This window comes from Zychaea mexicana (assembly GCF_025766255.1).
Source record: "Zychaea mexicana strain RSA 1403 chromosome Unknown BDB00scaffold_28, whole genome shotgun sequence".
Lineage (NCBI taxonomy): Eukaryota > Fungi > Mucoromycota > Mucoromycetes > Mucorales > Lichtheimiaceae > Zychaea > Zychaea mexicana.
The window spans coordinates 395,615-421,398 of NW_026516691.1; the positions used below are offsets into that span (position 1 = coordinate 395,615).

Consider the following 25,784-nt stretch of genomic DNA (forward strand, 5'->3'; position numbering starts at 1 on the left):
ACATATCCATTTAATCATTGTGGTACCTTTTTACTTTTTTTGTAGCTTCCTATGCTTTATATATATGTACAACAGTGTTTCAAGTGGTGGTATGATACCATGTATATTAAAGTGTTATAAAAGAAAAAAAATCTACGGCATTGTCTTTTTCTTTGGTTTGAAGGATGCAGTAATGCTTGCTACAGTATGATCTGTAAAAGTGTGAGTGACTGTTGCCCACTATGGTATTCGTTTTTGAAAACCCGTGTTTTCACAAGTGCCGAGCCTGAGGATTCTGCCGATGTTAGAATGAGGAACAAGGAGGTACACCAATTATGAAATTCGCCAAATCTTCTTCAATCACTTGGAGAAGTTTATTTTTGCAAACGATCAAATAGGATACGATTGCTGATTGGCCAGACATCCATCCTACAATCCCATCCTATCCTAATAATCCCCCCATCTTTTTGATACAGCAATCCTGTCACAAGTTCCAACAATCAAAGACTAATGATTTTTTTTTTTTTGGTTTTTGGTTTTCACTTTTTTTACAACTTCTCTTTGCTGAGACACTTAACAAAACATTTGGCAGAATGGGAGACAAAGCCTTTGAAGTCACTTAATTACAAACTATCGCATGCTTCACTAATTCTAGTCATTAGCGTCTCTTTCTCGAGGAACTTATTTCGCTTCACTTTACTCTTGACAACAGACCAAAACTGCTCAATTGGATTCAGTTCAGGAGAATACGGAGGAAGATAAACATACCGATATTCTCGAGAACGAATATACTTACCTATATCAGTTGGACTATGGATAGGAGCATTATCCATGACGAGATAATGACCCTTCATTTCTGGGTACTTGTCCATTTCATCAAGAGTTGCCTTTAAAAAGCGCAGATAATGCCCTCGTTCCTATACTATAACCGTTAGTTTCATGACCAAGCTTTCTCTTTTTGATACGCTTTGGAACTCTCAAGCTAAGATTAATTAAGCCGGTGGCAGATATTGCCCCTAAAATCGATGTTGAATTTGCTTTAGTTGTTGGCACTGTGACTATTGCAGGAGTTCCCTTCTTTGACCAAGCCATGCCTCGTTTCAAATTGATATGAAAAGCTGATTCATCAAGAAAGAGACGCAGTTTGTTGTGAAGTCCAAGTCAGTTTGCTGCCGCTTTTACACCCAATCATACCTTTGTTGAATCTTTTCCTCACTGTTTCTTTTCTACAGGTTGGAATAGTGCCTGCTTAATGGATAGATTACATTGAGTCGTCATGAAGTTATAAATGGTACTACGAGAAACGTTGAGCTCTACAAAGCTCTGCATTAAATGTTCTACCACTTCAATCAAAACAGCAGATGGATTCTCATCAATGTAATTTAACAGACATTGCTTATGCTCCTCCCCGAGAATACGATGTCGACCTGACTTTTTCTTCCTTTCAAAGATGCTTTCAGGGTCTTCATAATAACGTTTGGCCCGTCTCTGGGCCGCACGAACATGAATACCTAACTGTCTCGCAGCGGCAGAAGCACTCAAGCTTTTGCTGAAAAGTAGATGAAAAAAGCTAGTTTCTCGTCATCAGAGTAAAATGTATAGCGTCGCTTACTGCATAACTCCATATCAACATCTTCACTATTCTTTTCAACTGCAGTTGTTAGCATTGCAGGATTAGAAGGTCTTTCTGGAGGTTTATTCTTAAGGAATTGTGTACGAGAACTAAGTGTCTCGATAGCGAACAACTCCTCGTCAACAACAAGATCCATGGGCTCAACTCCAAGTTCATCAACAACACGTCCCTGCCCATCTTGGTACAAAAAAATTGCATACTCATTTCGAATGTGTGTAAAATAAACTGTAAAAGAAAAAATAGAGAGAACTAAAAGAATAAGGGGATGTCACTCGTTTTTATACCAAAGGCAATTACTAAGCGACAGTCAAAAATAAACGAAGCTCATTACGACTTCCTTGCTGGATCAAGCGACTTTGTTGTTGCACACGAAGATTTTTTTGCACGACATCAAACTCAAAATCAGCGACTTTACTTTTTGAAATGACTGTATATATATATCTTTTTTAGCATCCACAAGGGATATTATATTCAAGATTTTTTTTCAACATATTTTAAAATTTACATGCAGTGCTAATTTCGGAATGTTAATGGTGGGTGAACTATAAGGGGAGAACAAGGGCATAAAAGGAAAGGGATGAAATGTACATAGATGGGAATTGGATGGTGGTTAAGGTTAGGTTAGGTTAGGTTGTGATGTTGGAATACACTAGCACAGCAAGTGAAATTTTTGGTTTTCGTTTGTGTTAGAAAAGAGAAAGGAGAAATAGAAAGAGAGCTCGTGTGTGGATTGTGTGTGTGAAAGAGGGGAGGAGTTTATAGAGAGACAAACAAAAAGAGGTGATACACAAAAGGAAAAGAAAAGAAGTAGAGGCGGGTATAAAAAAGAAAGACTACATAGGGGCATAGTTGTCCGTGTCTAACTTTTCCATCCATTTTTCGGGAATAACAGGCACGCTCAGACGTTCCTTGGAGTTGTCAGGAGCCCAGCCGTTGGTACTAACCATACGCGTAGTCGAAGGCACCGAGAATGGTAACATGAACTTTGTATCTCTGATCTCGCGGATTTCGTCGTTATCGTCATCATCCTCATCCGTATCCGATTCAATAGCGGCAGCTGGCTTTGCTGCTGCTGCTGCTGGGATAGCCACAGGCAATTCTTCGGTGGTGGGCGTTGAAGGCATGGATGGTGGCAATGAGTTTGAGGACGAGATACCGACGCTGGAGATAAGCGATCCAACGAGACTGGACATGCTTTCTGGCCGTGACAATGAGCGTTGCATCGAGTTGACGCGCGACAAAGGTCGCGAGCTATAGCAGGTTCTGCTTCTTCTAAGCGACGATCGCTTTTGTCTATATCGTACTGTATCGTCAGCGAGCTGGATGACATATTCCTTGATCTCGTCGGGCAAGCGCTTCTCGTTGACCTCGTAGCGGTAGTTGACTATACATCGCTTGATCTGCAGGTTGTTGAGCGTGTCGAACTTTTTAACAGTGTGAACAAAGCTTTCGAAATCAGTGAGCTGGGACAAGCACTGGAGGAGCTGGAGGAGCTGCACGGACGGGCTCAAGTAGCTCAATAAGCTGGATGGAAGGTGGTTGTGGCGGATCCAGTCCTCCACATAGGACAGGTTCATACGGATTTGCAAGGCCTTGGAGCGCGACAAGAGTTTCTTGTTGGTGAGGATGCGGTTAAACAGCTCACAGGACATGAAATGGAAGAGCTGCGCCAGAGCCTGGATGATGATGGTTGGATGGACTTCATAGGTTTGTAAGACATAAAAGGTAGTGGACAGCAGGCTCGTGACGGACTGTGGCGAAACAATGCCGCCATGGGCAGGCGTGCTTGTGTGGCGACGCATCTGGACTGACTCTTGCGATAGGATCACCGACCGGCGGCTGGCACTGCGACGGAAGAAACGCTGCCAGTCATCGACAAAGTCAACATCTTCCATCCCTGGGATTTGTTCCGACTCGAGCATGGCAGGCCCCAATACCTTGAGGATGCGGCGCTCTGTGTCGAGAATAAGCATCGTGTAGGTTTCCGAAATCATTTCGGACAGACGGAGCTGGTACTCGGCTGTGGCGACCACGAGACCCGTGTCTTTTTTAAGATAATACAGCAGCTGGGCAAGGTTCGACATCCAGAACGACAAGGCATGGACATTGTTTGCGTTTTCCTATACACACACACACACACACACACATATATATATATATATAAATGGTTTACTTTGTTGAGTTGATCCGAAAAGTTTTACTTTTAAAAGATGAGAAGGAAGGTCGTCGGTAGCTTACCTTTGTCACTTTGCTCATGCGAGACAATGCGCCCTCAAGTACCTCTTGCAGCAGCTCGGAGCTGGAAAAGTAATGAGCGAAGCGTGCGCTCAAAAAGACAACGTTGGCAGGGACGCAGATCTCCTGACGGGTCTCCATCGGCAGCTTGACGTGTGTGATCATGGTATCGAGAATATGCGATAGGTTATCTCCGCTGAAAACAAACATTTGATCTGGCAGACACTTGTCCCAGTAGAACTCGTTTTCCATATCGTCGTCGAGATCGTCGTCCTGGCCGTTGTCATAGTCAGTGTTGCTATCGTTATCGTCGTCCTGCTCATCGTCACTGCTGCCAAGATCACTGTCGTTGCCAACGAGAGCCATGGCGGTTTTCAAGAGCTCTTGACGACGCTCTGCTTCTTCGGCCATAAAGGTGTCGTAGCCCTCAACGGTGGATTGGTAGTAGAAATCGAGGTCGCCGGCATTGGACGACGCCGAGGACATACTGCTCGAGGCGGCGGCAGTGACGCGACCAAAGACGCTCGAGGTAGAAGACATGCTGTCCCGCGGGTTGGTTGCTAAGATCTCTACGATTTTCTGGTTTTCGGTGTTGACGAAATCGTAGACTGTACGTCCCTTGGCTGACCGGGTGTGTGACGAAGCGCCGTGCTCGAGCAAAACCTTTACCAGATTGTTGTGGTTGTTGGTCGTTGCCCACATGAGTGCGGACCATCCAGCTAATATTTTTTTGTGTTTTCTCTTATGTTTAGTACATGGCTCGTAAGTCCTCCGAATAATCTCATCTAACTCTCTCTCTCTCTCTCTCTCTCTCTCTCTCTCTCTTTTGCATGACTGCAGAGCAATGATACCAGCAGCATGCTGCACTAAACTCTTTTTTTTTTTTTTTTTTTGGGCTGGTGCTTACATGAATCTTGGATGTCAGTCTTTGCACCGGCTTCCAAGAGCATCTGAGCAATTTCGACTTTGCCAAAGCAGGCTGCATAAATCAAGGGGGTAGCTCCATCCTCGTCCTTGGCGTCGATATCGATGTATGGACTAAAGCGCTCGTCTTTTAATAGCTGTGTAACTTTGGCTACGTCGCCACCCGATGCTGCGCGTGAGAACACCTTGTTCATCTTGGTTCGTTTCGTGGCATCGTCTAAATCGGTGCGCTCCATGACGGTGTACTCGTCATCACTGTCAGGGACATTGTAGATTGTGTCTGCAGTGGTGTTATTGTCGGACGATGACGATGAGGACGAAGACGAAGACGAAGCGGCCGACGGAGTGCTGACACGGTTGCCGAGGACCTCGGATAGCTGTCTGTAGCTTTCGGCCATTTGTTGTTGCATTTCGTCAAAGGACATGCTTTCGTAACGTTTTCGTATCGTCTCAGGGTCAGGACTGTGTAGTGGTTCGTCACTGTCCTTTTGCTGAGCACCCTCCGAGCTGGTGAGGTGGTGTTGAAGCTGTTGAGACATGATATCCTCGGGAAGCGATCCGATTGCCGAGGCCGTTGTTGTTGTTGTTGTCATTTTAATTTACTTTGCTTTTTCTTATTTCTTTTGTATTCAAATTCTGATATGAAAGGCAAGAGCGAAAGAAGTAGAAAAAAAAAGTTTGTTGGATTTGGCAAAAGCGCAAGAAAAAAAAAAAAAAAAGAAAAAAAAACCAGGGCGAGAGTGGAATGGCTAGTCTTTTATATATTCGCGGTAAACCAATTAATTTTTTTGTGTGCCCTTGTGTTACTCAAGGAGAACGTGCTTGGCAACGCATACAGTCAAATGAGATGATAGCTTGGGGTGAGCCCAGACATACAGACAGACAACAGTCAACACTACGACTACTACTACTACTACGACTACTATGACTAATACTATACCAACATCAGCTTCTGCAGTAGCATCTAGCATGCAAATAGTACACAGCAGACCAGCAGCTTCTGCAGCATATCAGAAAAAACCTGCAGCTGCGGAGTTGTTCTTGTTTAGGAAATAGGTGCAAGTTATTTGGGTTTGCGGGCGGACGTGTCATTTTTTTCAAAAGAGAAAAAAAGGCAAAATGCGTAGGAAGATCAATGCTTTTTGATGTGTGTGTGTGTGTGTGTGTCTCTCTCTCTCTCTCTTATACAGAGCACCAATCCGTTTGGAACAGCAAACACTCCTCCTCTTCCACACCCCCCTGCATTCCCAGTACTATACTGGACTCAGGAAATGAGTTCACCTCTCTCGCATTAGCAGCGTCATGTTGCTATTTTTAATTGAGCTGGCACACAGCAAGCACACAAGCAGCAGCAGCAGCAGCAGCAGAAGCAGCACACGCTAATGTTCTATTATTGTTTGGGTGTGCTGAGAAAGTGCTTATTAACAAATGGAGAGGGAAGGGCATCATCATCACACACAGATCATTGCTGCTGCTGCTGCTACTATTGCAGGACACGTGGCACGCTCTTTTTTACTCTTTATGGATGACCGCCGATGAGTAACAGTCGGTTATTTTATTGTGTGGTGCCAAGTAGATTCAAAAGGGGACTCTGTTACCACAGTACAAGGCGCTGGTGACGTCCGTGGCCATTTTGATGCCATACTACAGCTGTACATAGTCTTTCTTCTTCTCTGTCAAAACAAGGATCGTCATTCTATCGTTCTCTTCTCTTCCATGCATACATACATATACTGCTCAACAGCAGAATAGAAGTTATAGCTTTGAATTGCAAGGAATCCCGTGTATAAATAGCGCAGTATCATACCCTCTTCTCCTTATTTTCGCAGCACACTCAAGACTTTACAGCAAAGCCCCACAATTGCACTTATTACGTACGACGTTTGGGGCGTTTCTTCTTCTTTTTCGCAGCAGCAGCAGCAGCATCAGCAGCTTCAACACCAACCAGTCTATTTACGCTTTTCAGCAACGACAATGAGCATTGCTGCTACAAACCTTATTGCGATCCAACTCTTGATCCGTGCTGCCATGTGTGGCACCTCACTCCTTATTTTTCCCTCTCGGTTACTCTGTCAATCCCTCCCACCCCCAAGAAATATAAACGGTGTAATGTTGCTGTGCGCCCACCTACTCAGTGGTTCTATGTTAGAGTACAGATTTGATAATCAAGACTTACTACCGGTTAGATATTACTGTAATGTGGGCTTGTGGACCAGGTTGTGTTTCTGCGACTTTGGGTTTGACTGAGCGACAGCACACAAGCAGCAGCAGCAGCAGCAGCAGCAGCATTATATATGTTGTTTAATGCACTCATTTACATACATACATAATCTTACTTGCTCTTACTTGCACTTTTTCCGAGAAAGCATGCACGTCAACCTCTTATTCACTGACTTTACTTTTTCATCCCATTCATATCGAGATAATGAATTACGGATTGTTCTAAAAAAAAAAAACCAAGAGAGAGCACTATAACGGACTGGGTAACACAAGCTGCAAATAAGGGGTGGTGTTAGATTGCCTGGGGTTGCCCGGGATTTGGACGATATCAAAGGACATCAATGATAACGTGTGATGTAAGAGAAAATAAAACTCCCCCAAAACTCGACTTGTTTGAAGGCAAATACTTTTAGACAATTGGTGCGACCAGCGTTTATCAAAATGATCTGCGCGCGAGAGACAGTGTGGGTACACTCTTATTTATACACGTGCTCTGAATGTTTGTAGTAATATGTAGATGCAAAAAGTTGGTATTTAAAAAAAGGGATGAGAATCAATCTTGTATTATTATTATTATGTGGCTGACCAGCTGATGAAGCAGAACGGTGAGAATGGGCGAAGAATATGTATTGTCAATCGTGGCTATCTGCTTGGCATGCTTTATGGAAGCGGGGTAATACATTCATTCTCCAAGATGGGGTTACAACGCATTGACATTTTTCATATGAAAAATGCTTCTGTATTTCGAGGGCAAATGCCATGGTGGTGGTATAAGTAGTAGCGTCGCTCTTGGAAATAAAAAAAAAGTGATACGCTCGTTCCTGTTTATATATGCACAACGTCATTGCATAAATCATCCTCCGTTGAATAGAAATAAGTTTCATATAGTGTATCAGGAGCAGCGAGTACCAGCCAAAAAGATATCTACTAATACTACGTCATTTATGATAGCTGTCATGATTTCAATTCGGTCCAATGGTCAGTCGCTATTCTTCATTTGTCGTTATTTATAGAAGATAAACTGTAAATCTCTTTTTTTCCTTTTTCTGGTGCAGCAGCGCGAATCTTTGGAACCAAAAAACGGGGAGAATTCCGACCATGTACATTTAATCAATGTTGTTGCTGACGAAATATTTAAACTACTAGCTGTATATACTCTTGCGTTTAGCCACTGCTGGCCAGTTGGCAAGATATCAATTTCAAGCAAAAAAACTATTAAACTTACTAGGAACACAGCAGTGCCTTGTTTTATGCAGAGTACGTACGTTCAAATCATCATGTTACAGATGCCTAATAGCATGAGCAATTCGCAACGGTGTCGCTTCTGGATGCATGTATGTACTCAATTGCAGCTTTTTTCTAAAGCACAAAGTGTTTGTTAACGATCTTGGATGATGCCGGTGGCATATACACAGACGTGCTCTCTCTCACATCTTTACTGGTATCGCATAGTATGACAGGTACTTTCCGCATTCGCGATAACTGTAGTAGTGGGAGTCTTGGTACAGAAGATTCTACATAGAGTGTTGTTGCTATCTGAATTTTTTTTTTTAGCAAACGCTCATAAGGAATACATCAACCAGCGACAGGTGATGACAGCTACACTGAAATAGATCCAATCTTAAAGCTTGAGTACTAAACAATATGGCGACAGATATAGAGTAATGTAGAATCTCCATGAAACTAAAATATAACCAAAGGATATGAGACTCGAGTCATCTTCTCCACTCGCTGGTCATGCACATTTAATATATGCCCGGGTCGTTCAGCCACAAGATAGAGATACATCATACTGCTCAAAGATAAAGAAACTCTCTATAGCACTAGTAAGCGTTATTTGTCTCTTTTTGTATGCAATATTGGTTGCTTAATAAGCATAAGGGTGCTGCATGCATGAAAAGGTCTGCCTTGATGATTGGCCTTCTAGTTGTTCATCAACGCCTATCTCAAACGAACCACCCGTCTTTCTTGAACAAACCGGGGGGGTGAATAAAGCGCCACTGTCCAATCTACGAATAACGGTGGGGAGGGGATACAGAATACGATCACTGAAAAAAACAGGCTTGTAACAGAACAAACAGAGTCAGTAGCAGTGTTGGCATTTTCCCTAAACATGAAAAAGACACACACACACTAAGTCTCGGATTTTCCAGTGCCGAACGTCCCCACCCCGCGCGCGGGCAGCGTTAATAAATTTCTTAAGACGGCTGACCGACTGGGGGACCCGCATAGGCGCGCTCTTTACACGACATTCACATTTCGAACAATGGCTGCTCCCGAAAGCATTCTTGATTTTAGTAAAGAATTGGATGTCGCTGTCCTTGATCAAGTCGTCATGACCTTCTTTGGAGGTTTTGGCAACGACGTAAGATTTTACTTTTCCCAATCACTGCTACTTTTTTTTTAATACTTTCCACCCTTTTTTTTTTCCTGATAATAATACTGGTACACACGTAACGCAGCATTCTAATTTGAAAAAAAAACATTTTTTTTTTTACCACGCTCTATTGATGTAGCAACAAGCGGCACAACAATTATTGACCCAATTCCAAGACCATGAAGAAGCATGGACCAGAGTAGATGGCATTCTCGAACGATCCAGTGTACCACAAACCAAGGTTCGTATTTTTTTTACATTCGACTCTTTTTTTTTTTTTCTTGTATCAATCACCCCCTCTTCCCCCCCCTTTTTTTATTCCCTCAACTCGCGCCAAACGCTTAAAGCACAACAAACAACTTGAGAGCTTATGCCCTTGGTTGCGTGTGTGTACCTGGAAAAAAAGCAGTGGAAACCGGAAGGATTCTCTCTCTCTCTGTGTGCGTCTTTTTTTCCTCATTCGTAATGTCCTAACTTTTATATACCTTTAAAAAAAACCGCGCGATTTCTGTATAATAGTTTATCGCGCTTCAGATCCTTGAGAAATTCGTGCAAACGAGATGGAACACGCTCCTTCCCGACAGTCGCAATGGTAAGAGACAAAAAAAAACGCGAGAAAGAAACAATACTTTTAACTTTAGAGGGAGAAGGGTGGGAGGGGGGGTGTGGGTAATCTCAAATGCTAATGAAGTTTATGAATTTTACAACTTTTTACTTGAATAGCCATTCGCTACTTTATCGTGAACGTTATCGTAAAGGTGTCTTCGGATGAAAACACCTTGGTGAAGGAAAAGACTTATGTCAACAAGCTCAACATGGTGTTGGTCCAGGTATTCTTATCGGCTCTTTACATGTTGTTGATAGCTAGTACTACCAGCTGTTTTTCCACGTTATCCAAGCAAGCGAGAGAAGGGACTCAATGTGACTCTCAGATACAATTCGCTTGCTCTAATCATCATCAAATCCCACTCTCTTTAGATTCTCAAGCAAGAATGGCCCCGCAACTGGCCATCATTCATTCCCGAAATTGTTGCTTCAAGCAAATCCAACCTTTCACTTTGTGAAAACAACATGGCCATCCTGAAACTGCTTAGGTAAGTAGTTGTCAAATCCCGTTTCTTGGAGTGGGGATAGGATGTCTTTTTTTTTTTTTTTTCCTTCCGAATGATGCAATGGAACTGACTTGACTTGATATACAATGGGGGCCCCCCTCCTCGGTTTACAGTGAGGAAATTTTTGATTATTCAGCGGAACAGATGACCCAAATCAAGACATCCAACCTTCGAAATCAAATGTGCGGCGAGTTTTCCGAAATCTTCCAATTGTGTAAGGAGGTGCTGGACCGTGCCCAGAAGCCCAGTTTGATCAAGGCCACTTTGGAAACCTTGTTGCGTTTCCTCAACTGGATTCCTTTGGGTTACATTTTCGAGACAGATCTTATTGAAACCCTTCGATCAAGAGTAATGTGTCATTAAGAGTCCTTTTTTTTTCCTTTACCGATAAGGAGGATTGATTACTAAAAACATTTTTTTTATAGTTCTTTGAAGTGCCACAGTTTCGCAACGTTACGCTCAAATGCTTGACAGAAATTGGTGGTCTCAAGGTTGAAGCTCAATACCACGAAAAGCTCGCCATCCTCTTTACCAGTGTCATGAGCGCCGTTAACGTCATGATTCCTCCCAATACCAGTAACGTATCCACCACCCCTCACTTTTTTTTTTATTTTTGTAAAAGCGGTATTCGTGTGTACTAAGACAGTGTGTGTTTAAAAAAATAGACATCCATGATGTATACGAAAACAGCAGTGACGATGATCAAGAATTTGTCCAGAATTTGGCATTGTTCTTGACCAGTTTCTTGACCGCACATCTCAAGGTAAACAACCAATATACCAGGTGGAGGAAAGTGTAGGGTCTAATAAAGTAATAGTGAATGCTAATCATCATGTTCGAAACTTAGATCATCGAACAAGCACCTGGTACCCAAGACCTTTTGATCAACGCTCATTACTACCTTATCAAGATTTCCAGTGTGGAGGACCGTGAAATTTTCAAGATTTGTTTGGAGTACTGGGCACAATTGGTAAGATTGGATTGTGGGATGGGGGGGGGGTTGTTGGATAAGCTTTGCTATATGTTTCTGTATATTTAAATGATCCATGTATGCGTGCGCGATTATTATGGTTTTTGATGACATTAGGTGCAAGAGCTTTTCGAAGAAGTACGTTCCATGCCACAACCCGAACATCTGTTAGAACTGAACGCCGGTCCCATGAGCGGCGGTCTTCACGGTTACAGACCTCGCAAGATGCTCTATGTAGATGTGCTTTCGAGTTTGCGAGTGGTCATGATCGAGCGCATGGTCAAGCCAGAAGAAGTGTTGGTTGTCGAGAACGACGAAGGTGAAATTGTGCGCGAATTCGTCAAGGAAAGCGACACGATCGTCTTGTACAAGAGCATGAAGGAGGTGCTCGTCTACTTGACCAACTTGGATGTTGCTGATACTGAGGAGATCATGACGAATAAGCTGGCAAGACAGGTAAGGAATAGAGGGTTGGTGCAAAAATACAGTTTCTCTCTGGAAAATACACCTTGAAAAAGAAAAAAAGAGGATAGCACTTTAATGGTGTGGGATTTAACATACTTCAAAATATAGATGGATGGTTCGGAATGGTCATGGCAAAACTTGAACAAATTATGCTGGGCTATTGGTTCGATTTCCGGTGCAATGAACGAAGAAACTGAAAAGCGATTCCTGGTGACAGTCATCAAGGAACTTTTGAGCTTGTGTGAAAAGAAGAGCGGCAAGGACAACAAGGCCGTTGTAGCATCCAACATTATGTACACGGTCGGTCAATACCCACGGTTCTTAAAGGCACACTGGAAGTTCCTCAAGACGGTTGTCAACAAATTGTTCGAATTCATGCACGAGTCCCATGAAGGTGTCCAGGACATGGCTTGTGATACTTTTATCAAGATTTCCCAAAAGTGCAAGAGTCACTTTGTCTCGCAAAAGGCGGGTGAATTGCGGCCGTTTATTGATGAGATTTTGGAATCTATCGATGGCATTACCTCTGATCTCCAGCCACAACAGGTAAGAAAGAAAAAGATGCATTTGTCTATTTTTTTTTTTTTGCAAAGTAGTGTTTTTCTTTACACATGTTATCTAGATCCACACTTTCTATGAAGCTGTTGGCTACATGATCTCTGCCCAGAATCACAACAAGCCTGCCCAAGAGCGGTTAATGATCAATTTTATGGAACTGCCAAATGCTGCTGTAAGTCTATATTTTTTTCACCCTCTTTTCGCGCAGGATGGTCTTTTGGGAGAATGTCCCAGTATCGTTGACTTTAATATTATTTTTTGCGTACATATAGTGGAACAGCATCATGGCACAAGCCAAGCAAGACGTCAACGTGTTGAACAATGCCAGCGATATCAAGGTCTTGGGCAATGTTCTCAAGACCAATGTCGCTGCATGCATATCCGTGGGTCCTGGTTATATCATTCAATTGAGCAAGATCTACATGGATCTGTTGTCTTTGTATGGTATCGTCGGCAAACTGGTATCCCAAGCAGTAGCCGAGCAAGGTAAGATGCCTTTTTTAGACATAACGCTCCCGAGGACTTTTGAAAGGAGAAAGGGTGGGAAATGATGTTTATACAAATGTCCTTATGTAGGTGTTATCGCCATCAAAACACCCAAGATTCGAGGTCTTCGAACAATCAAAAAGGAAATCCTCAAGCTCATCGATGCTTATCTGGAATGCGCCGAGGATCTTGCTCAGGTCGAACAAAGTATGGTCGGTCCATTCTTTGAAGCTGTGTTGTCGGATTATCAAAACAACGTAGACATTGCCAGAGACCACGAAGTATTAAATGTCTTGGCCACTTTGGTCAACAAACTGCGAGTAAGTTTATTTCTGTGTTTGTTGTTTGGGTTGAGCGCTTAAAAAAAGGAGATAGAGTGTGTGTGCTTTAACTTGCAACTTTTTTTGTGTTTAATCATTTAGAGCATGGCGACACCCAGAATTCCCATTATACTCGAAGCAACGTTCGAACCAACGCTGAATATGATCACCAAGGACTTTGCCGAATTCCCAGACCATCGAACGGGCTTCTACAACATGCTGCTGGCCATCAATCAACACTGTTTCCCAGCATTACTGGAGCTTGCACCCGCCCAGTTTAAATTGTTCATTGACAGCGTTGTATGGGGCTTCAAGCACACCATGCGTGATATTGCAGATGTCAGTCTTCAAATCTGCTCCGAGTTGATTATCAATATCAGCAATACGGATCCAGCTATTGCTGGAGCATTCTATCGTTCGTACTATCGCAGTATATTACAAGACATCTTTTTCGTTCTGACAGATCGAGATCACAAGAGCGGTAAGTGTGAAAAGGGGGGGTTCAATCGTATAGCCCAGGTAATCCCGGATGGCATTGATCGAGTATTTTCTCGTGTATATGTGTGTAGGTTTCAAGGGACAAACCGAAGTACTGGCACAACTGTTCAACTTGGTTACAAGTAACCGAATCCAAGTACCATTGTATGATGCTTCACAAGTCTCGGACCCCAATACGACGAATGCACAGTTCTTGGAGCAGTATGTCACTGCACTGCTTCAGAACGCATTCCCACATTTACAAAGGTATATCCAACACACTGTCTTCCAACTTAGAGAGAGAAAACTAAAAAGTTTCTTTCTTTCTTCTTGATACTAGCGGTCAAATCAAGGTGTTTGTGATGGCCATGTTCGAGTACAACAACAACTCTTCAAAGTTCAAGCTCGAAGTGCGTGATTTCTTAATCCAACTCAAGGAGTTTGCAGGTGAAAACGCCGAACTGTATTTGGAAGAGAAGGAGGCTGAAATGGAGGCCAAGCGAAAGGCCGAGCGTGAAAAGGCATTAGCTATCCCTGGTATGGTCAAACCATCAGAGTTGCCGGCAACGATGGATGAGGATGAAGCCGTTTAAAAAACCGGAAGAGGGAGCTCTATACACTTACACACGCACGTACACAGACACACACACACACACACACACTCACACACGCACAATCTCACATAAATACACAACATGGCACGTTTTCAAAAAACTAAAAAATCATTTTATTCTTTTTTTCCCTCCTAACTCTCTCTCTCTCTCTCTGTCTCTATCAATCTGTTCTCGACACCACTCACTCACACATAACACATATTTCTTTATATCTCTTTTTCTTTTTTTTCTATATTTACAAAAAGGAAAAACAAAAAAATAATAATAAAAATCAAGTGATCTATTATTACTCAGGTTCATCTTTACTATCACGCACTCATGTCCAATTCTTTTTGTGCATATATACAAATACTGTATGTAATTATCCACTTTCATGGTATTGTTAGAAAATGGGTCTATCTCAATAGTGGGCTATGACCATACAATTTAAAGGGCTATGCGCCTGTACCATTTTTCAACTACTGCTTGCTGTCGAGATGGTATGGTTGACGACAAGTCTTTTCGACACCACTTTCCAAGACATGTAACATCAGACACAGTTTGCTTATATCCAAGACTTTGATGCTATGTATGTATACCGCTCATTATGTAAGCTCTACTAGGCGAAGGTCAATAAGTCTTCCACAATAAGTTACCTACTTTTCAACTAGTCAATCTGGATGGGGCAACTATAGTTATTGTCCGTCACTAATAATATATGCTTTTAACTTTATCCATGATCATGATGAAAGATGGCTTTTAGTTTATTATTGGTAATATGTAATGTATGTAATGTAGTAGGTATGTATGATGTATGAGACAATAGATGGAAGGAAATGATGACGAGAAATAAGGAAAAGGAAGAGTGATAATATGACAACATGGAAACATTTTTTAAACAAGCCCAAACCGCTTGCCAAATGCTACCATTGCTACTATATACATACACATGCCCAATACAATCCAGAAAAACCACGTCAAGTCTTTCTCATCTTGGCCAGGTACATACACGTTCATACCCCATAAACTGGCAACCAAGTTCAAGGGGACCACAATCGTTGCCAAAAAAGTCAAACGGTTAATCATTTCGTTGGTGGTATTGCCTGCCTGGGACATTTCTATTGATATCTGACCGAGATAATTACGATGGGCTCGACCAAGAATGAGATCGTAATGATTCACGTTTTGGAGCATAGTAAGGATATGGTCTAACGTAGATTGTAAATTTAGTAAATCATTGTTCCGGGGGGTCCCTGTTATATGGGCATATCAAAAACGTTACCTTGGATATCACCAAGATACAAGGTGACTTCATGTTGGATTTTGCGGATCTCTTTTGATTGGTTGCTAACGCCTTGCGTCGTCGTCTTGGTCGTATTCGCCGCTTCTTTGGACTTATCGTCATAGCGTTTGATCAAGCTTCGTACGACATCTGCTTTCGGCCCAAGGAGTCTCAGCAACTGCATCACGGTTTTACGACAAGCGCCAATTCGGCGGAGCATATCCGCTTGCTCCGATCCGCTCAACACCAACACCAAATCATCGATGGAATCCACTTCCAGTTCGGTATGTTGGATAAGTGGAGCAAAACTGTCTGTGATATCGTCAATCAACGCATAGTTGATCCATTCGGGTGTGACGTGGATGAAATCTTTTAGCTGATGGATACGTCGTCTCACGTTGTGTGGATGTGGAAGCGGCTGGAAATGAAACTGTATCATATAAATTAACAAAAAGAGAGGGTGGGTTGGCCCCCAATTTTATTTTATTTTTCCGTTTTAGCATGATTTCTCCCATTACTTCTTCCTTCCCTCTCTTATATAAATTGCCCCGATTTGCCGAATTACGAACCGTCAAGACGCCTGTTTTAAATACAATGATATAAAAGTTGACAGCTTCGAGATAGTTTGCACTGTGTGAATCGTGGTTGAAGCTTCGGAAACTGATAAACATGTAATGTTGGAATATTTCGCACTTTTCACGCGATTCTTGGGCCTGGATATCTTCGGTGGTCAAAGGATGGATTCGAAACACCTAGCAAAAAGAGGGGTTAATAAAACAGTTTAGTAAATTTCATAATTTACAAGAGAGAGTATAGATCTAGCCCTTTCAAAAACGACACCTTGGCAGTGTATGTTCGAATTGAAGATATCAAAGAAATAAAAATGAACTACCTGGCTCATCATGCGCATCTCTTCGTTCGTAGCAGCAAAAGCATCGATCCACCATCCTGTTGTTTTCAACAAAACTTCTGCAACACTCTTCTGTTGCTTTTCATCCTGATGCACGTGCTTCATCATGAGCTGCTTCAACGATTGGCTCTTGACCGATCCTAAATCAGCCGAGTAAAACACATAGCGATCTGCACCGCGTTCCACCCTGGTTGGATCCTAGTTGCGAACCCGGAGAGAGTCAGTGTGGAAATCATCCTCCCATATCATATACACACACATTTATCCAACGGGGATAAGAGTCCCTTTCTAAAAGCAAAGCTTACTTTGACATTTTCACCATACAGACTGTACCGTCTTTGCGGTCGCTTTTCTGAATTCTCCAGCAAATCATCCAATCGAGCAGTATATTGCCGTTGCAAGGCATATTCATGGTCGTCTTCGGACGTCGTGTTGTTGCTTTGTATCAATGAACGTAATACATCGGCTTGCACAGCATCGTTATCCAAAGGATGAGGATGAGGATGGGTTGCATAAAGTACGTCTTCGTCTACCGTGGATCGGCGTGGAGGTGAAGGTGGTGACGATGATGATGCAGACGACGAGCGACCATTGTTTCTAGTGTGTGTGGTAGTAGTAGTAGTAGCGCCGTCCATGTGTAAGACAAATTCGTCCGAGTTGCTGGAAGGCGACGGGGTTCGCTTACCATGGTCGTGATGGCTGTAGACCTCTTCCATGGCAAAATACAACGGCACTAGAGTGCAATGGGGCCATTAAGAGAAAGAAAGAGAGGTTTTAAAAAAACCCAAAAAAAAAGCGTTCTGGGAGGAGTGTCAAAAACTTTTGGGTGGCAAATTTATTTAATGCACTTTTTTGCCCTTTTCTTGGCACTGATAAAGCTCCCACAGACATTATCTTTTCTTTCCTTGTGCATCAACAAGAAAAAAAGAACAGTTCCTGCTAAAAGAACATATCGTGTTATCCAACATAGCTTTTATCGCCACCTGTTGTTGTCACCATCACCCTATCGGACCAATGGTATTGGAATTCTAACCAAAAGATGATGATGATGGAAGGCTTGCTCGGTCCGGTCTCACTATAGGATTTCTCCTTTATACAAGTACGGAAATGCTATAAGAAAAGAAGCAGGGGGGACATTGTCAGTTTCGACGAACAATAATGGTATATACATATCACATATACAGATACAGTATTCGGCATTTCTAAAGAGATATGATGCCTTGATCCTGCCATATCGTTATGATTGCAATCTTTCTTTTTCAGTTGCAGGACGTATATAGTATAGCAGCACAATGCAGCAGACGAATATGACCACCACACCATGGTCTTTTTCAAAACATGGAAAGAGCCGGCTGATTTATGCGAGATCAAAGCTTGGACTACTACGCTATCAGAACGATTAAAGTAAAAACAAACGAGCTGTGGTATTCCGTTCAACTATTTATGGTATCAGGCAGTGCTGTTCAGTGTCATGTGCTTATAAAAGTAAAGCTCTGTTGCTAGATGCTATAACATGTCCTAATACCCGTAACCATGATCGAAGCTAAAAACAGAGTTGACAGCTTTGATCTGAGTGTGCGAAAAAAGCGATAGGATGACACGAAAAATGCCAGCTGACGCGCGAGGACGCTTTGAAGCGCCTGCTCAAAAAAGCCCAAAAACATTTGCCTCTCTTTTTGAATTGTACATTTTCTGTTAAAGATATGAATAACCAACTATTGGCTCAGGGCGCCGCCATTGCTGTTGTTAGCTTTTTATCCGGCATTTACTTGGGCCATTCACTCTTTGCAAACGTAAACTTTTCTCTCCACCAGAAAATAACACCCATTTACTCTTAACGCAACCACCCCAGCCCAGCGAGGGACTGACACGTTTTCCCCTACCCTTTCTCTGTGATTTAGAACCCGGGAACATCGCGATCCGACCCAAAACAGAATGACAGCGACATTGAAGACGAAGAGGAATTGGACGAATTACCTGAAGGCAAAATAGATGCAGCAAAGTATAACGATTACAAAATGGTAATGCCTTCAAGTCAACAACACCTTTAGCGGCCAAGAAACTACAACGTTCTTTCTTCCTTTTGCTTATTTAACAAATTGTATATATGTATATATGTAGGTACTTGTAGTGCGCACAGACCTTGGTATGACGAAGGGCAAAGTTGCCGCACAGGTTAGCAGCAAAAAAGAAAAGAAAAACCTTTCCATTACTGTTATACTCATCAAGTTATACTTGATATTATGTGTAATTTTCAGTGCGGTCACGCCACATTGGCTTGCTACAAGGCTGCTTCCAAAAGCAATCCAGAGGTAAAATATCGCTATTAAGCTGTTAGAAACTCAACGAGACGATCTGTGCTGAAACGAATAAAAATAATAATAATAGGTGCTTCAAACTTGGGAACGTACAGGTCAAGCCAAGGTTGCATTAAAGATTGATAGTGAAGAAAAACTGTTAGTGACATACCTTTTGAATTTTTCCGTGTATCCAAGAAATATCGGGTGGGAACTGGGTGTTTAAAGCGAAACTAATATCACATTCTGTAGACTCGAACTTCAAGCAATTGCACTTAGCTTGAACTTAACAGCACAAAGTATATGCGATGCAGGTCGAACACAGATTGCTGCGGGATCACGGACAGTCCTTGGCATTGGACCTGGTAAGTTTTTCCAACGCCAAGATAAGATAATAGCATGGCAATAATATGGAAAATACCCGCATGTGTTACTAAAGTACGTATTGCTCAAATAGGTCCAGTAGAACTTATCAACAGTGTCACGGGTCACTTGAAGCTTTTATAATCAAATCATGTTGCATATATCATAAACCTTACGACGATGAATGCTTGATAGAAAAGAAATAAACATGAAAACTCGCTGGTTATTACTGGGTTTAAAAGAACCTCAATTTTTTTTTGTGAGAAAATGTCCTGTTGTCAGTATATGATAGATGGCAGCGGATGAACTCTGAGGGTTGGTCTGCAACCCGATAAAATAAAAGGTGTCGCGTTCGACGCGTCGCGAAAAAAAATAATTAAATAATTTTTGTGGATCATGCTGAATCCTGTGAAACCCGAACCTGTTTCTTTTTACACGCTCAAAGCAACATGGATAATACTGAATTAGCAAGGTACACGCTTGCATCAATCTTTTAACAAATAGCAGGGCTTCTAAATGTGAATCTAAACAAAAAATAGGAGTATTCGAGAATTCAAAGAAAAGGAATTATACCTATACAAATTACAAAAGAAATACAATGACCAAATGGGTCTGTCAATAGGTGGAGCATCATCCAATACCCAACGACACACGATCAATCTTCCACTTCACCCTACTTCATTACAAAAGGAACTCGACGATTACAAAGTAAGTCAATGTTAGAGAATGTTGTCAACTGATTACGAATTTCGTCAAAGTGTACTGATGGTGGCGTGCATATTATGCTAGGACTATGCCGAAAAGCTTGAAGGAGTATTGCTAGAGCGAGAAACAAAAGAAAAGTTTCTAAGACTGGTATTGAATCAAGATGCACCACACCAAGTGACACAAAGTGAATTCGAAGTTGCAGGTTCAGATATATACACATCATTATTATCTTTTGAATAATTACAAACAAAAAGTTGAAAGAGTAACTTGGTTTTCACTCAATAGACAAACGGGCATCTGAACTGGAGCATCGAATCCAGAGTAGTCAAAATGAAATCGATGGACTCAAAAGCACCCTGCAGCAAAGAGCTACTCGAGTAGAAGAATGTAAGAAAAGCAAATGTTTACACTATATATCCAAAACAAAATCATTTTGCTCTAAGCGATGGTTCTCTCTCTATTTCTTTTAACGATGAAAACCCCCAGTACATGTGTCAATATCATTAAAGGCAGATGCACTGAGTCGAGTCATTGAGGAGATCAAAGAGAATGTACGGGAGTGTTTGTAAGATAAGACTGAGAAAGAAGTTGGAGAGACACCTAACTGATTCCTAATGATTAGAGTGAAGCTCTACAACAAGTCGAAGCACAGTTGGCTCAACAAACAGGTGTTCCTCTCGAAGAAGCAATGCAAGTTGAAGAGCAGCTGACCAATGATATTATTGAAATCAACACGGATATTGATGATCGACGAGATCGCATGGCCCAAATGAACAGAGAAGCAGCAGAGAAGCAGCGTGCGGTGGATGAATTGGAGAAACGGCTCGAGGATTTAAAACAAGAAGCCTCTGGACGTCAACTGTATGACGAGGAACACAACCGGAAAATTGAGGAAACAACACATTGGTATGTGAAAAAGAACAATCGTTCAAAAAGAAGAAATGTGACTTTATATTAAGCCCGTTATGTCTGATTGTGATAAGTAGGTATCAGACCGTGTTACAGGAGCAACATGATATGGTTGGCATTGATGATTTTGTGACAACGCCCAATGGATTGATTGTCCATTTTGCCAACGATCACAAAGACGAGTTGCTTATCGAAATAAAAAATCACAAGTTTGAGAACGCATCGGTGAGTTGAACCCATCTTCTATTGATATCATATATATTGATAGTAATAACTCACTGTCGGTTTTTTTCTTGATGTTTTGCTACTAGGTAACAAGTCAGGATTGTCAGATAGAAGACCTGGTTCAAGTAGCAAAGAGCCATCACGATCTGGATGACAGTATCACAACCATTGTTTATGGAACGCTAGCCAGACTGAAAAATATTGCGTAACATGTGACAAAATAAATAAAGTTGGTTGGGTTGTTGTAGCCATAGCAAAGAAATATGTTTGATGACAATAGCATTATACATGTGGAATAACGGGATTCTGCTAAGCTTTTTTAAAGAAAAGGAATTTAACGCGAAAATGCGAAAGGAACGGAAAAACAAAACACACACACACACACACACACGAGTGGCATCATTCTTAATTTTTATACTTTTTTTCTTCTTCCAAACTCTCGTTCCAAGGGGGGGGAGGGGACAGAACACTCTTTTTTAAACCAAGTCGGTGACTAGAAAGTAATAGAAACGAGTAGGTTTAGATATAATTCTGTCTACAAAACATATATACAAGACAATTGTGCTTACCATTCATTGGCATTTCATCAATCTGGGTACTGTAGTATTGTTCAATATCACGCAAGATCTTGAGATCGTCGTTCTTTACAAAGTTAATGGCAACACCCTTACGGCCGAAACGGCCGGAACGACCAATACGATGAATGTATAATTCACGGTTAGAGGGAAGATCGTAGCTGAATTAGAAAATATAGATGAGTACGCCTTTATAGTCTTTCTAGCTCCTCAGGTAATATATATATATATATATCCATGATACTTACTTGATGACCAAAGAGACCTGCTGTACGTCAATACCACGAGCCCAAACGTCCGTAGTAATCAGCACTCGACTAAAACACACAGGGGTAAAAGAAAAGAAAAGAGATGAGATCATTATCACGGAAAAACCTCAACAATTTCACCACCCATCGATACTTTACCTTGCGCCCTGTCTGAATTCCTGCATAATAGCATCTCTCTCCTTTTGAGGCATTTCACCGTGCATAGCCGAAACAGTAAAGTTGGACTCTCGCATTCTTTCAGTAAGCCAATCGACCTAAAAAAAATCACATACAACACATTGCATTAGTATTACGCAGTACCCATTATATTTTCACTAACCCTGATTTCCCAAAAGTAAAAACCATTCTTAAAATTTCTCCTTTCATGTTCATCATACCTTGCGTCGAGTGTTACAGAAAATAACGGCTTGAGTAATGGTCAATGTATCATAAAGGTCACACAATGTATCAAACTTCCACTCTTCCCGCTCGACAGCGACGAAAAACTGCTTAATGCCTTCGAGGGTCAATTCATCACGCTTGACCAATATCCGGATGGGTTCGGTCATGAAATTGCGGGTCATTTCGAGAACATCGTGGGGTAAAGTAGCCGACAAAAGAACGACCTGCGTGGCCGGGGGCAGGTATCGATACACGTCGTAAATTTGGTCTTTGAAACCACGGTTGAGCAACTCGTCTGCTTCATCAAGAATCAACATTTTGATATTACGCGTACGCAAGTTGCGTCGTCGAATCATGTCAAATACACGGCCAGGGGTGCCGGAAACCGCATGTACACCGTTATCCAATCGTCGAATATCTTCACCCACGCTCGTGCCACCAATGCAGGCATGGCACTGCACATTCATGTAATCGCCCAAGGCCAAGATAACGCTTTGAATCTGTGTGGCCAGTTCACGTGTTGGCGAAAGGACCAATGCTTGTGTTTCGCGAAGTGACGTGTCGATCGTCTGAAGTGCTGAAATGGCCAACGTGGCTGTTTTACCAGTACCGGATTGGGCCTGAGCAATGACATCGCGTCCACGAATAATGGGGACAATGGCTAAAAATAATTTTTTTTTTTCAGCATTTTATTGTCGAAAGAAAAAAAAGCAAGATGTTCTCTTTCAACGTGTTGATCAATGAGTGTATTACCTCTTTGCTGAATGGCGGATGGCTTTTCAAAGTTGTAAGCGTAGACACCACGAAGTAGATCTTCCTTCAGGCCGATCGAATCGAAGGTAGGGACGACCTTGACCTAAAATGAAAAACATGAAAAAAAAGGTTAAATGTCTTATTCAATCGTTAAAAATATACGTGTATTCAAAACAAGGTTCTTACATTCTCGGATGTTTCAAAGCTTAGTTTTTCATCGGCTTTTGGATCGTACGCCATTTTTTTAATTTAAAAAGTTGAAAAGGTTAAAAAAAGCAAGAAGGCGGAAGGAAAGTTTGATGTCCAAAAGAAGACTTTACCTTCGATAGTCTGTGACTTGAGGGGCACCCCCAGCTTTGAGCGTGTAGATTTTGGGCCAATAGCGTTTTGATTATCTGCTGGTGCTAAAACCAGGACATGTTCGTTCTTTCCTTTCCACTTTTTTTTTTTTGGCTCCTTCCAACCCTCCACCAAAACCACCTTTACATAAATGCAACATTACCCTCAGGGGCCACCCATGGGCCAGCCACCACCCAACATGATGCCTCAACAAGCAATGGCAGGGCAGTCTGTTCAATACAGAAAGCGCTCTAATGAAACAGATTCGTTGGCAAAGCACATCAAGTGAGTCAATCTGAACAAAAAATACGATCCTTTGACTTTTTGTATAAGGACGCGTTCATTGCGTTCGTCAATCATATAATTACTTGGAAATTAATTAAGACCATCACACGGTACTTAGAAAAAAGCGTCCTACAGATCGCAACATGCCACCCAAAGTAGGCTTTTTTCTTTTTTATTCACTGACACGATAACTAAAGTGCAACTTTTATATACTAAATATTTCTGTGAATTTTGCGTTCCTATTTCTATTAAAAAGATTGAAGCCTTTGTACCGGAATCGAAATTATATACAGAATTGAACGAATTTGAGAAAAAGCTAGACGCTACAATCATGAGAAAACGTTTGGACGTTCAAGAAGCTTTGGGCAAGCCCACCAAGGTATTAAATGAAGATTGAATGTGATTCGTTTCCACCGATATACCTGTATAATTGTTGCTCACACGCAAAAATCTAAATTGTAAAGGTCAAACGAACGTTACGTATTTTTGTATCCAACACATCCTCTGATCAAGCACCAACACAACAAAATACCGAAGATGAAAACTATGATTTCAATAGTGGTAATCCACCGTCGTGGACACTCAAGATCGAGGGCAGACTTTTGGATGTAAGTTCAAACTTACTACTACTACTACTACTACTTTTTAAAATAAATCTTCACAATGCAATGTTGGCTGACAACACTTATTACCAGCCTCCAATTCCTACCAAAAAAGCACAACCAGTTCAAAAATTCACGTCGTTTTTCCGGTCGATTTGCATTGAGCTTGATCGGGATCCTAAGCTTTATCCAGAAGGCAACACAGTCGAGGTAGTTATTATGTGGTCAGCAGCAAATTTGCCAAGGATGGAAAAAAAATGATTTGGAAATGGAACTATGATGATTAAAACAGTACAATGTGCTTACATATGTTACAATTTATAAGTGGCACAAACAACCCAACAGCCCTGAACACGATGGTGTCGAAGTGAGCCGACGAGGAGATGTAAATGTAAAAGCACGGATCATTTTGGATCCCGAGTATATGCCGCAAAAGTTCAAGTTGGACGCACCATTATCAGAGCTCCTCGACATGAAATTGGAAACAAAGCCTCAAATTGTAATGGGTATTTGGAACTATATCAAACACCACAAATTACAAGATGCCGAGGATAAACGAGTGATCCATTGTGATGCTCGTATGCAAGAGGTAAAGAAAGAGATGCCTATTTTTATTCCGGTGATGGTTTGACGGAGCAAGAGGTAGCAAATCTCTCTAAAATTCTCCTCCTCCATCCACTCTATTAGCTCTTCAACGCACCACAATTACACTTTTCACACATACCAGAACTTATCAACAGTCATTTGGCACGGCCGGATCCTATTGTCATCAACTACACCATTCGGTAAATTCTAAAGCAGATGTACACTGTTGCTACTATGAAAGCTAACTGGGGGGGACATTTTTTTAAACAGGGTCGATAAGGAATTCCATCAATCTTCACAGGCTTTTGATGTCGATGTTGAGCTTGACAGCGTTGTTCGTCAAAAAATGATGAACTTGGTTTCATCAACACAATTACAAAAGGAAATCATGGGTCTGGATGATAAGATTGTTCAATGTGTACAAAGCATCAACAACTCCAAGATCAAGCGCGACTTTTTAATGCAATTTGCACAGAACCCTGTCGAGTTTATTAACAAATGGATTGCAAGCCAAGCAAGAGATCTCGAAGTCATCCTCGGCGAGAGTAAGATCAATTTGGAAGAAATGAGACAAACTGACTTTTACAAGCAACCATGGGTCAAGGAAGCCGTGTTCCACTATCTTACCGCCAAGGTTCAGCAACGTATGCAAGAGCTATTGAATGCTCAACGAGGAGCTGGTGGTCCTCAGTAGTGGCAAATCCTCCCCCCCCCCACCTCCTTCCCTCTGTTTCTCACAAAAACATACCGTCTTTTATATGACATGTATGCATGCACTCAATAAACTCTGTCCTGGTTTTTTTTCGTTCCTCACACATTATATATTATACACGAATGTACTGGGAAAATGTTGTAAATCTCTATAAATTTGCTTACGGGGATCTACTGTGTACACTTTGATTTTGTGACATTCTATACCTAGCCATTGTAATAGCTTTAGGTCTTTTCGTCA

The 25,784-nt window shown here is 41.7% G+C and overlaps 7 protein-coding genes across 7 annotated transcripts; 4 read left to right on the forward strand and 3 right to left on the reverse strand.

The window, feature by feature from the left end:
- Window positions 1-2,445: 2,445 nt before the first annotated feature.
- On the reverse strand, window positions 2,446-5,364 carry BDB00DRAFT_787255 (uncharacterized protein; the record flags this gene model as incomplete). Its single annotated transcript, XM_053120682.1, has 3 exons — window positions 2,446-3,732; window positions 3,851-4,566; window positions 4,755-5,364. The coding sequence occupies 3 exons, from the start codon at window positions 5,362-5,364 to the stop codon at window positions 2,446-2,448; spliced, it is 2,613 nt and encodes an 870-aa protein (XP_052980690.1).
- Window positions 5,365-9,213: 3,849 nt separating this feature from the next.
- BDB00DRAFT_819120 (nuclear export factor CRM1) lies at window positions 9,214-14,476 on the forward strand. The gene is made up of 17 exons (XM_053123214.1): window positions 9,214-9,356; window positions 9,508-9,609; window positions 9,888-9,960; window positions 10,092-10,198; window positions 10,347-10,462; window positions 10,594-10,828; window positions 10,906-11,056; window positions 11,146-11,243; window positions 11,328-11,450; window positions 11,568-11,906; window positions 12,024-12,461; window positions 12,538-12,645; window positions 12,746-12,959; window positions 13,050-13,279; window positions 13,382-13,760; window positions 13,849-14,023; window positions 14,097-14,476. The coding sequence occupies exons 1-17, from the start codon at window positions 9,258-9,260 to the stop codon at window positions 14,347-14,349; spliced, it is 3,240 nt and encodes a 1,079-aa protein (XP_052980691.1). The 5' UTR covers window positions 9,214-9,257; the 3' UTR covers window positions 14,350-14,476.
- Window positions 14,477-15,019: 543 nt separating this feature from the next.
- Window positions 15,020-17,359, reverse strand: BDB00DRAFT_819126 (uncharacterized protein). Its single transcript, XM_053123215.1, has 5 exons — window positions 16,847-17,359; window positions 16,524-16,739; window positions 16,201-16,383; window positions 15,632-16,061; window positions 15,020-15,557 (listed from the first exon to the last, which is right to left on the reverse strand). The coding sequence occupies exons 1-5, from the start codon at window positions 17,255-17,257 to the stop codon at window positions 15,244-15,246; spliced, it is 1,554 nt and encodes a 517-aa protein (XP_052980692.1). The 5' UTR covers window positions 17,258-17,359; the 3' UTR covers window positions 15,020-15,243.
- An 863-nt stretch (window positions 17,360-18,222) lies between these two features.
- Window positions 18,223-19,445, forward strand: BDB00DRAFT_819133 (peptidyl-tRNA hydrolase). The gene is made up of 6 exons (XM_053123216.1): window positions 18,223-18,562; window positions 18,663-18,716; window positions 18,800-18,853; window positions 18,930-18,997; window positions 19,091-19,203; window positions 19,296-19,445. Exons 1-6 carry the CDS (start codon window positions 18,560-18,562, stop codon window positions 19,343-19,345), a joined length of 342 nt encoding a protein of 113 aa, XP_052980693.1. The 5' UTR covers window positions 18,223-18,559; the 3' UTR covers window positions 19,346-19,445.
- A 59-nt stretch (window positions 19,446-19,504) lies between these two features.
- On the forward strand, window positions 19,505-21,291 carry BDB00DRAFT_819137 (uncharacterized protein). Its single transcript, XM_053123217.1, has 8 exons — window positions 19,505-19,673; window positions 19,741-19,909; window positions 19,991-20,111; window positions 20,195-20,296; window positions 20,396-20,460; window positions 20,532-20,815; window positions 20,896-21,043; window positions 21,130-21,291. The coding sequence occupies exons 1-8, from the start codon at window positions 19,651-19,653 to the stop codon at window positions 21,250-21,252; spliced, it is 1,035 nt and encodes a 344-aa protein (XP_052980694.1). The 5' UTR covers window positions 19,505-19,650; the 3' UTR covers window positions 21,253-21,291.
- Window positions 21,292-23,321, reverse strand: BDB00DRAFT_928332 (ATP-dependent RNA helicase FAL1). The gene is made up of 7 exons (XM_053128916.1): window positions 23,208-23,321; window positions 23,022-23,124; window positions 22,265-22,929; window positions 22,026-22,141; window positions 21,867-21,935; window positions 21,613-21,779; window positions 21,292-21,536 (listed from the first exon to the last, which is right to left on the reverse strand). Exons 1-7 carry the CDS (start codon window positions 23,259-23,261, stop codon window positions 21,520-21,522), a joined length of 1,191 nt encoding a protein of 396 aa, XP_052980695.1. The 5' UTR covers window positions 23,262-23,321; the 3' UTR covers window positions 21,292-21,519.
- A 119-nt stretch (window positions 23,322-23,440) lies between these two features.
- BDB00DRAFT_819141 (uncharacterized protein) lies at window positions 23,441-25,711 on the forward strand. The gene is made up of 7 exons (XM_053123218.1): window positions 23,441-23,800; window positions 23,902-24,024; window positions 24,110-24,253; window positions 24,341-24,457; window positions 24,573-24,836; window positions 24,935-25,032; window positions 25,103-25,711. The coding sequence occupies exons 1-7, from the start codon at window positions 23,789-23,791 to the stop codon at window positions 25,524-25,526; spliced, it is 1,182 nt and encodes a 393-aa protein (XP_052980696.1). The 5' UTR covers window positions 23,441-23,788; the 3' UTR covers window positions 25,527-25,711.
- Window positions 25,712-25,784: the final 73 nt, after the last annotated feature.